The 12,391-nt window shown below is 34.1% G+C and overlaps 1 protein-coding gene across 2 annotated transcripts in view; it reads left to right on the plus strand.

Moving 5' to 3' along the window:
* Positions 1–4,113: 4,113 nt before the first annotated feature.
* LOC111627411 (NAD-dependent protein deacetylase sirtuin-2-like) overlaps positions 4,114–12,391 on the plus strand; it is a 65,897-nt gene continuing 57,619 nt past the window's right edge. The window contains exon 1 of one of the 2 annotated variants that reach the window (XM_023370978.1): positions 4,114–4,214. In XM_023370978.1, coding sequence (XP_023226746.1) covers positions 4,173–4,214 — 42 coding nt within the window. In that variant the 5' untranslated portion in view covers positions 4,114–4,172. The remainder of the gene's footprint in view (positions 4,215–12,391) is intronic. The other variant, XM_023370979.1, reaches the window with a different exon arrangement.

Consider the following 12,391-nt stretch of genomic DNA (forward strand, 5'->3'; position numbering starts at 1 on the left):
TTCCTGTTTCTTCTGGAGTGAAAAGCTGAGAGCTATACCACTCCTCTGTGATGATGATGATGACAGTAAAATACAACAAATCATATTGGTGACCTGTCAAATAAGTAACTGTGTGCAAGACTTCCTATGTGAAAACTGGATTTTGTTTAGGTGTTAGACACATGTAAAAATTCCAGAACACTGCACATTGGTCGGTTCGTTGGTCAGACACGAACTAATAACTAACTATTAATTTAAGGTACAATGGTTTCATATATTCGTCCACTAGTTGGTTTGATTTGTGTCACTGTACGGAGAGTTTTCGGACACCTTTTTTATATATATTTATATATAGGTGACCGTAGGGTCGGTGTCTCTTTGACACCGCGTCAGGATGTGACCGAGTCTCTCAGGACTCGGAAATCGTGACTTTACGTCACGCGAGTGGTCGCGGGTAAGCGGTTGGATTCGGAGTAGAGGTGAGGAGAGATAAACGAGTTAGTTATTCACTCTGATTCCATATTAATAAACAATAACAAATTTATTTTAGCAGGCAGGTGTACACGATATACGATCATAGACATCTTGAATTAATATATATATCCTTAGATTATCGAATCTAACTGTCGCGAGAAAGAGAGAGTTTACAGGATATACGCGTGTAGATAAATACTATAGAAAGAAGTCGAGGATCGAAGACGGATGATTCACAGTCGGGATTCTTTGGGTGTTCGATGGAAGGTTCTTGCTATTCGGATTGATCGGATAACAGGAGCGTCTTCGGAGGGAGGTATTTGACTTGTGGCAAATAAATCGAAGAAATTGGGCGGGTAAGATATCCGCATGGGGATATCGACAGATTCACAGTATTCGAGCACACTTTTAAACCCCAGAGAAGGCAAACGTTGGAGGACGACTGACTCTATTTGTCTTCATCCTCCCATGTTATTTTGTGTTCCTCTTGGGTTTTTTCCATGAGGTCAGGAGTTTGTTCTTAAGGGTCTGGCATCCAATACTTGAAATTTATCGGAAGTTCCGGGTAACACAATAATGACTAAATGGATCATCCTCAACAAGGAAACAAGTTTGTGGAAAATAATGTTTATGGATTTTAACCTAGCTTTTGATAGAATGATGAAAGTTAGACGATTGAATTTTAAAATGATTAAAGTCGAAAACAACACTCTATTGAGGGTCCCTTCGTCACTCATATATATATATATATATACACTAAAAATTTTCTTGCAAATATAAAACAAACAAACAAACATTTATTTAACAACATCGCTGAAATAATCTTGCATATATTCAGTCTTTAAAGAACGTATCGCAGGTTAGCAAGACTGCCACGAATCCTTATCTTCCGAACAAAATGGTCTTGCAAAAGGATTTTTCTTTGAGCTCGAGGCAATCCAGAAACCTCTGAAAAAGTCCAGCGCATTCGGATTGAGCTAATGCTGATAATTTATAAATAACAGTGGCATGCCTTGACATTTGATGATAGGGAAGTTGTGTTTCTGTAAGAAGCCGACATCCAGGGCAATCAGTCAATTGCGCGTCAGTGATGGTCTAGGTTGCATTCGTATCGTTTATTCGATAAGCCAGTAAAAACCGTAAACTTCTCTAAATGCATTTTTAATATCACAATTACGTTCCTAATCGCTAGCCACGATATAAGGATTACAATTAAAAATAAAATAATAAAAACTTACTCGGTGAAATAAAATGTGTGGTGGATATACATACCTGGTACAAAATACAATTGTATGAATATACTTTTAAAGAAAATTATAATTAAATATAGCTTTATAGAAAAACGTACATAAAAATAACATAAAATATTCTTTACTTTTTAAATCTTAAAACAATCCACTTAGTCAAATAGCTCCGTACGAGTGGCTAATGGATGGAATCAGAGACGGTTGCAGTGCGTGCATACACGCGGACTGCCAAATCCCCAGGGTGCCGATACCGGTCAATGTCAAATACCTCTTTTGTCGCATCACTAGTATATCTCAAAGGACACGACAAGGCTGTTGTAGATTTTAAACGTTTCTCACCGTAGCTGTAAAAATCTAAATATGTTAAACTTAACAGTCATTTGTTCTCTAACTAATTCGTTTTAGGACCAAGTGTCCTCAGAAATTTCCAAAATTTACAACTTTTCGGTCACTCTCATTGAACTGGAAAAATGTCTGTCTTTATTACATCTACAGTAATATTTCAAAGAGATCAGTCCCACTATACTTGGCTAGAGATTGGTTCGGTTAGGCTTTTGTTTAAGTAAAATTTCGGTTCTTTCATCAGGGTTTTGTTTATGTTCCCAATTCCCTAATTGCTTAATTATTTAACTACTTCTCAAGTAGAAATAAGTCGAAACCGGTTACTTTGTACTCGAATATTTGTAGTCTTGGGAAAAAAGTGGAAAGACAAATTTTTATGACAAACGGATACATAAATCGTAAATTTAAGGAAAAATAAATTCTAGAGCTTTTTCTGTACCTCGTGCATCTCTCTCATCCATTAAATTTAGTTGTAAATTATGCTACCAAAGTAACAGTTAATTTTTTAACATTATACAAGAATTGTACACGTTTTTTTTCTACATCCCCTTAGAGATGGGATATACGAAATCGTAATATCACTGGTTTAAACATTGAAATCCGTGAGTAATATAAAATCGGAGAGCGGAATAAAAATATCAAATATTTTAATGGATTTTTTTAAAGTCCTGTCAACTATACAGAACTATCATAAAAACATACCAGTAAATTCTTATCGGTTGGTTTAAGTTATAAATCTACTCGTGATTCACGTAATCGGGCGAGGGCGGGCAAATATCTAGCGGGCAGGCGGCTAACAGCCCGGAACCGGTCCTGGATAGAATTCGATGCGATATACGTGTAGCATCCGCCCAAGGTCCTACGCTTCCACCGGCTAAACTGGGTCAAGTTGGTGCTCTGTAAAGCAAATGCGCGAATTTGGCCTTTTGGATGCTGACGATACAGCGCTTCCACTCTGCCACCGATATTCGAATATACAATAGCGATCTTTTTTTTTCACGTGTAGTATAGAAATTTGTAATAAGATACGTAATGCGGTTATAATAAAATATTGTGCGATTATTTTTATATAATTAAAATTAATATGTATTTAATTTTTAGAAAATACAAGGGAAGCAGCGATCCACCGCTTCCAATGACGGCACGCTACTGATAAATAAAAAGCTTTCTTTATCCGGAATTGCTATGGTAATATTGTACTTTTTTTTTTACTCTTTCCTGTGGGCACTAAGAAGGCCTCTTTTTTGCAAGCCCATTATGGGTTTTTGCCAGCCCCACAATAGGGCTGCCGGGTGGTGAGGGACGTGACCCGACATATCTGAACGGACCACCACCCGAAAATATCCTGGGGATTTTTCGACCCGTTCGGATTCGAACGCGGGTCCCTCAGAGCAGTAGGCTGCCACCTTGACCGCTCGGCCATCCGGCCATATAATATTGTACTTACTTTGGGCAAGGAAGGAAATGCAGATCGTATTCAGATATTAATATGAAAGACGCGACGATAAATACCCATTTTGAAATCGTCCTTGGTGAAGTTTCTATAGTTGTCAGAATGTAGGCGATACTATGGTTTCGATCTGGCCGGATGGCAGCCTGCCGCTCTGGGGGACTCGGGATTGAATCCGGACGGATCGAAAAATCTCCTTTCGGAGGGTGGTCTGTCCGGATATATCGAGCCTCGTCCCTCACCACCTGGTAGCCCCATTGTAGGCCCGACCGAACTCATAATGAACTTGCTAAAAGAGTCTTTCTTAGTGCCCACAGGACGAAAAGAGTTTTTTTTTTTAAAAAAAAGCCTATAAATTAATATCACTTTTATAACAAAATTCAAATCTTTAAGGCTGCTTTTTATTAATACGTAGAATATTTCTTTATTTCATTTGTTAAAAGAAGAAAAAACAAAAACGGGGCCCGCTCTACCCCAGATAAAATTTTTAAAAAATATTCTATACAACAGGATTAATTATTAACGGAAGCGACATAATTATACACGAAAAATATATATTATTTATTATCGTAAATTAATTATAAATCATTTTGAAGAGAGCGTAGCAGAGAAATTCGACGATTTCTGGGATAAATTTCTACGACTTTTTTTTGTCAAGCGCTAATGATGCAATATTTGTAATGCTGAGATCAAGTTTGTTTTGGTTGACGAAATGGCAGAAGGTAAATGCTAACAAGATTATTACGTAAAAATACTCACCGAATTTCGTTCTCAAAATAACGAGTATAGAAAAAAGAAAATAATAATCTATACTAGCGAACTGTAATCACTTTTTCAGACATGAATTAGTAATCATTTATCGAAATTATATTAATTAATGAGATATTTTTTTTCCTTAACTTTTGATTTAAACGTGCCCTTCGATGATTTTATTGTTTAATATGTCAATTTCTTCAAAAATCATCAATTTCTTTACTTTTTATTATTATTTTTAATTTTATGTAACTTTCCGCCCTGTGGGCACCAAGAGGGTCTTTTTAGCAAGCCCATTATGGAGTTAACCGGGCTCACAATAGGGCGAGGGACGGGCCACCCCGAACAGTTCCTGGGGATTCTTGACCTGTCAATCTCGGGTCCCCGGAGTGCTTCTTGGCCGTCCGGCCTTCTTATTTCGTGCAAAATGATGGCTTTTTGATTAAAAAGTTACTTATTATTTTAGAATTTTATTAATCATTTCACTTATTACATAAGTAATTGTGGATATGATAAAGTTTAAAAGATTTCAATATCATAATCTGAATAAAGTAGTTTTATGGTGAAATTCTTTTTATTATTATTAAAGTTTGTGATTATTAAATATTTTTTGTTGAATAGCAAATACAATAATAGTGAAGTAAATTGATAAAATAATAGATGATAATAGAATGAATGAGAATCTTTTATTTTAGTTAATAAAAATACTTATACTTCCTTATTTAAAATTTAAAATAATCTTATTTTGTTAGATGTAATTTTTATAAAAGTTATATTTAATAAAAAAGTTAGTGTAACAACAGTTAAAATTTTGTTTTTCCTGAAAACTCCAAAACTTATTTGTTATTCATACAAATGAAATGATTGTCTTTTGTCAGAAAAGATGAAATTTAAGCAATTTTTTTTTAAAGAAATTTAAAATTATTGTTTAATGAATTTATTCATTTAGTAACTGCAATCTTAATAGTTATGATCTCAGTGACGTACCGTAGTGGGGGCGGCACTTTTTAGGGGTGGCAAAATTACCTTTTAGGGGGCAGAAAAATTTCACAATAAATAATAATAATATCTTGTAAAAATTTTAAACATCCTAATCTATACTTGCATCGCGCCTACAATAGTGCTATCGTCTGGACAGTCCGGGAATTGGCTCCTGTTGACCTTTTTTTTTTTTGCTTGTACGATTCATTCCTGTTCATATACACCACTAATATCCAATAGAACCATTTTAGACAGGTCGCTGCACTACCACCAGAACAAGCAAATTTTTCATTGCTTGTTCTGTGACAAAACTGAATTTTGGTCTTTTAAATTGAAATACCTAAATAAAGGGACAAAATTTTCCTCCGCCCTGGGCGGCTGACACCCACAGTACGCCACTGTATGATCTTAACAATATAATTGTAGTACCAAATATTCTGACACTTTGTTTTTACAAGATTCGGCTTCAGAGTTTTCTACATTTAAAATTTTAACTGAGTTTCCTGTGTATTTTCGAAGATAATATGATAGTTCCTATACATATAGGAAAAGTAGGATAATTAAGTACAGTCAACCCTCCCCCCATAACACTGTTGATTATTCCATTTTATATGAATTCCATGTTGTACGAGTGCTGGGCTGTGAATGGCTCACATATTTGTAAAATCTAAGTGACTCATACAACATGGAATTCATATAAAACAGAATAATCAACAGTGTTATAGGGGGGTCGACTGTATTGATGAAAATCATAGAATAAGAATGAAAGAAAAAATACACAATAGCATACAGTTGGAAACAATGACAGGATGATAAAATGGGTATTATTAAACAACTTTTTAAGATATAAGTTACTTTAATTCTTGTTTTAGTATTTTTGGTTAAATCAGTTTAACCTTCATCAGGATTGAACAAAACAAAAGAACAGAACACATTGTCACATCCATTTCTGAAGAAGGGGTGGGCAGTGAGCACAAGGCATCCACATACAATACACTCATCTATTTATTACATTCCTCTAGATCAGGGATTTCCAAAGTGGTTGATATCTACCCCCAGGGATCAATAACATTATTGGGGGGTTGATTGAAAAATTGAAACTAAAAATCACAAATATAACTACTGATATTATTATGTTTTTGAATATTGTTTCAATGAATTTAATAGTACAACTACCCATCAATGTGTAAAATGGCTACGGATCAAGTTGCACAGGACAAACAGAGTCCATGCTCTGGTTCTTACTTACATAGTACATGTCAATCATCTGCAGCATTCATAAGCTTGTGTCTGATTTGCAGTACGCTGATGTTATTAGCATCTCTACAGCTGTTTTTAAGTTGCTGTTCGTTTAATTTCACATATATACAATAAACGTAAAAAAATGTAAAATTAAAAGAAATGTATTAAAATAGTAAGAGTTTTTTTCTTTTTGCTCGTAACAAACTTTTTGATGGGGTCGATGTGAAGTTTTGAAAAGTTGTAAGGGGTTGATGATCAAAAAAGTTTGGTGACCCCCCCCTGCTCTAGACACTCCTGTCTCTGCATACCTCCTTTGCTTCTGCCACCTTTCTCTTCTGGCACACTTTATCATTTCTCATGCTCATAATCTTTTGTTTTTTGAAAAGCTTATTCTTTTGCTCCAACCAGGATTCCAACATTCACCCTGTATTGCTTTTCTCGTATTCTTTCCAAGTGTACTATCTTTAGTAATTTCTTCTCATTCATTCTCTCAACGTAATCAATCTTAAAGAAGACTTGCTTGTCTTTTGTATGACATTCTCTTCCACACTATATTGTTCCATGATATTGCCATTCCTTACACAGGCTCTTCTCATAGCTCTACACACACTCCTCAAATATCTCATTCACATGCAGCGATGTGATTCCTGTGCTTCTTCAGCTATACCTATCTCACTACTATATATCAGTGTAAGAACCATAACACTTCTGTACACTGTCATTTTGGCTTTAAACAACTTCCCATACTGTTGTTTTGTTTTTTAATGTTTCACAAACTTCTTGTAACAGTAAAAATGAAAAATATGATTAACAGTTTTAATACAACTTGATTGCATTACTTGATGGGCTATACCTGGAGAGATCACATAACATCCATGAGAGTATTAATAAAATCTGATCAAAAATCTCTTCTTGCAGTACTACAGACAAGTCAACTTAAATGGTTTGGACACCAGCTCAGATGTAAAGATATCCTTTATTTTGAAATTATGGCCTTATATGATCAATCAATAAGAAAAAGGAAGTGTGAGACTAAGAGAGAATTTGTAGAATAGTGAATAATTTTAATGAAATCTTGATAATGATAAAGATCATACAGTGATACAAATGGCCCAAGATAAGTGTGGAGAAAATCTCGAACACAGATCATCATAGACTTTATACAAAATTATTTCTATTTTTTATCTCAAGAAAATGTTTATCTTATTCTCTGTTTATATATTCTTTGAATATTCCCTATTTACATCATAATTGTTTATTTGCACAGTGGTGTGCCATGACATTTGATGATAGGGATGCTGTGTTTCTGTAAGAAGCCAACTTCCAGGGGCAGTTAGTCAGTGATGGTCTAGGGCAGTGTTCTGCAACTGGTGTGCCATCACATGGTGAAAGGTGTGACGTGAACTTTTACATATTCTGTTAATTTCAAGTTTTATTTATATATTTTTATCACAATTGTTGTGTTTCTTATGCTTGTATTTCATTCTCTGCTGCAGCATTGATGAAATAAGATGATGTTTGTTTATTTTTTATTAAAAGCTATGCATTTTTATGTATTCTAAGAAATTATATGTAAAAAAAAAAACTTGCTCACAGGTGTTGATGTCTGTTTAATAACAATAATAATAGGTTAGTGGCATTATGTAATTCTATTAATAGTATCATATCATACATTTTTGAGGGAAATAACATTTTGGTGTGCCGTGTTGAGTCATGGTGTGCCGCAAGTAGAACACTGCGGCACACCATGCGGAAGGTTGCGGAACACTGGTCTAGGGTCCATTCATATTTGTTTGTTCGATAAGCCAGTAAAAACCGTAGACTTCTCTAAATGTATTTTTAATTAATAGATTATCTAATGCACTTAATAAATAAGCAAGTTTAATATAACTACCTCTGTTATATTCAATTTAATAGATTTCCTATGCTCTTTAAATGCCAATTCTTGCTTTGATAACATCTACTAATTTAAATATAATATATCTATTAGCCGTAACTATCTTGTTATAATTTTCAATATTTATTTTATATTAGTACTAATGTTAAATTCTATTTTATTTTGATTTCCAAATTGCTTCAATTTTACGAAAGAATCGACGCGAGATTTATGATTTTTGTGTCTTTTGCCAGCTTTACTAAAATTATTTAAATCGTCAAAGCCATTCTTATTCCACACACTAATTTCATTTGAAAATAATAGGCAAGGCTAGCAAAACAATTTTTGCATTTTTATGCACCCACAAAGCCATTTTATGTCTTCATAAATTTTATCGTGAAAATGTCAAACAAATTTTTATATTGATATATTTATATTTAATTTAGGCATTGGTCTTTCTCTTTCAATAATGTTTTCTTTTTCATTATATGGTCTCGAGCCAAAACTTTTTAAAAATAAATTTTCAATATTGTAATTACATTCTAAATTGTAACTATAATATAAGGGCTAAAATTAAAAATAAAATTATAAAAACCTACTTGTTAAAATAAAATGTGTGATGGATATACAATTATACATACTTGGTACAAAATATTCAATTGTACAAATATACTTTTAAAGAAAATTATAATTAAATATAGTTTTGTGAAGAAACGTACATAAAAATAACATAAAATATTCTATACTTTTTAAATATTAAAACAGTCCACTTAGTTAAAATTGCTGCCTACCAGTGGCTCATGGATGGAATCAGAGACGATCTTGGTAGGTGTGCAGTGCGTGCATGCATGCCAAATCCAGAGGGTGCTGATACCGGTCAATGTCAAATGCTTCTTTTGTCGCATCACTAGTATATCTCAAAGGACGCGACAGAGTTGTTGTAAATTTCAAACGTTTCTCACCATAGCTGTAAAAATCTAAATATGTTAAACTTAATAGATTGTCCATCATTTGTTTTCTAACTAATTCATTTTAGGACCAGGTGCTGTCCACGGAAATTTCCAAAATTTACAACTTTTTGGTCACTCTCGTTGAACTGGAAAAATTTCTGTCTTTATTACATGTAATATTTCAAAGAGATCAGTCCCCACTGTACTCAGCCATAGATTGGTTCGGTTAAGCTTTTAAGTAAAATTTGGCTCTTTCATCAGGGTTTTGTTTGTCCCCAATTTCCTAATCACTTAATTATTAGTGATGTAACGAATATTCGGTTACTATTCGGTATTCGGCCTATTTTTTCGCTATTCGGCTGAATATCGAATATTTAATCACTATTCGGCTGAATACCGAATACCTAAAAACAGGAATAAGAAATAACAAAAACACAGTAAATTAATCATTTTGGTATTTACGTTTAATGTTATCGGGTTAGTGTTTTTTGTTTATATTTATTTATAACTTATAACATGCACAAAATAAAAAAGAAAATAATATTAGTCACATGTATTCACAATTTATAATTACAAAGATCAGCACACGTACACACCTATTCGTTCGAGAAGTGTCACACATCTGACAGTGAGGGTCTGACCCTGCTTATCCTTCTTTTTAAGTGCTCGTCTTTGCTCTTCCCTTTCTCTTTCCTCTATCGCTCTAGTCCACATATGCCTATGCATACATCATAATACGCGCTCACGATACTTTCGATTCGTCACTTTTCCATCGTAGATTTCCCATTTTACAATTACGTGACTCATAGCCTGGTGATAATGGAGAAAAGAGAGAGATAGGATGTCGGTATAAGTCACAGTTATGATTTCACATATTCGAGACATCTTGGTAGCCCGAACGGCCCCAGGCTTTCGCCCGTGCATGCTAAGTGACTTTCATTACAAGCATTTAGCTTTCCGAAGTCTATGACAACAATTGTTTGGCATTGATGGCTGCGAATTTCGCGCTAATAAGCTGCCTCGACTTGTTCCATTATGTTATCAACTCAATTTCATATTTATTTTCACATTTTCACTTCGCGGTCCTTCTCTGTTCTTTTTCCGTTATTTACACGTGTAGGTCATTTCATTGTTATCCACATTTGATATCATCACTTATCACATACTGCCATGACGCTCGTGTCTGTTCATTTCAACTGTCAAGAATTAACGCGATTGGCGAAGCGTAATGACAGTGGGCCAATAGAGAGCGGGGTCCTTGCCATAATGCGGTTTGCGCGCCAATTTTCGTACGTGCGTTAATCAAGCCGAATAGTATGGCCGAATATTTGGCTATTCAGCCACGCTCCTGGCCGAATATTCGGTATTTGGCCTGAGGCTGAATATACTATTCATTGCAACACTATTAATTATTTAACTACTTAAGTTGAAATAAGTTGAAACCAGTTACTTTGTACTCGAATATTTCTCATCTTGGGAAAAAAGTGGAAAGACACATTTTTATGAAAAATGGATACATAAATCGTAAATTTAAGGAAAAATAAGTTCTAGAGCTTTTTCTGTACCTCATGCATTTCTCTCATTCATTAAATTTAGTTGTAAATGATACTGTCAAAGTAACAGTTAATTTTTCAACATACAAGAATTGTACACGTTTTTTCCTACATCCCCTTAAAGATGGGATATACAAAATCGTAATATCACTGGTTTAACATTGAAATCCATGAGTAATATAAAATCAGAGAGCAGAATAAAAATATCAAATATTTTAATGGATTTTTTAAAACTCCTGTCAACTATACAGAACTATCACAAAAACATACCAGTAAATTCTTATCGGTTGGGTTAAGTTATAAATCTACTCGTGATTCACATAATCGGACGAGGGCAGCCAAATATCTAGCAGGCAGGCGGCTAACAGCCTAGAACCAGTCCCAGATAGAATTGGATGCAGTATATGTGTAGCATCCACCCAAGGTCCTAGGCTTCCACCAGCTAAACCGGGTGAGGTTGATGCTCTGTAAAGCGCATGTGCAAATCTGGCCTTTTGTATGATGACAATACAGCGCTTCCACTCTGCCACTAATATTTGAATATACAATAGCAATTTTATTTTTTTTTTCATGTGTAGTATAGAAATTTGTAATAAGATACATAATATGGTTATAATAAAATATTGTGCGATTATTTTTATATAATTAAAATGAATATGTATTTATTTTTTAGAAAATACAAGGGAAGCGGCGCACCACTGTATTTGCACCAATATACTGTATACATATCAGTGCAAATAAACCATGGTGACTTTTTTAACATATTGTATATTACTCTTTCAAAAAATGTTAGTAATGTTTAGTTTGATTACTTAGTTAGATTAGTTTAGTTTGAGTAGGATTTAATTGTATCTGTTTTCATGTTTCAAAGATATCTATTAGTCCAGTTCTTATAAATATGGTAATTAACAATGTAAGCTTGTTTGTGCCCAGGTCTAAGTCACAGCAAAAATAGCTGACAATAATTGCTTGTCAAAATGTAAGGCTTGAAAATACTATGGTCAGTTACTTTCTACAGGCAAAAATTAGATAGCATAAAGGTTGGTCTAATCCATTGCATAGACTAAACTTTATAGCAGATGAATGGATTTTATTTATGAAACTGTAAAGCAGTGTTTTTCAATCTTTTTCATTGAGCGGCACCCCTGATTGAAAAATAAAAAATCGTGACACCCTTGACCAGCAGCGGATCTGAATAAGGGGACTAATGGGCCAGATAAATTTTTTGTGAAAATGAATATTACGCGTAACGCTGGGGTGGGGTCTGGGGTCTGGGGAGGGAGTCCCTCCCCGGGAACAAAAATTTTAAAAATTGACAATTTGAGGTAGCATTTTAATGCAAAAGAAACAGTGTTTCTACGTGTTCAAAATCAAAATTTAAGTCCATTGAATTTTGTCGAAATACCTACATGTAAAATAATAGTCTCTCTATTGTTTTTTAAAATTAGTTTTATTATCAAATACTCGTAGGGGAGACCGGGGCAACTTTGGCATGCGGGGCAAGTTTGTCAAGCGCTTTTTTTTAAAAAAAATTAAAAAAAAAA

The sequence above is a fragment of the Centruroides sculpturatus genome, unplaced genomic scaffold (assembly GCF_000671375.1).
Source record: "Centruroides sculpturatus isolate CEXI.00-Female unplaced genomic scaffold, Cexi_2.0 scaffold434, whole genome shotgun sequence".
Classification (NCBI taxonomy): Eukaryota; Metazoa; Arthropoda; class Arachnida; order Scorpiones; family Buthidae; genus Centruroides; species Centruroides sculpturatus.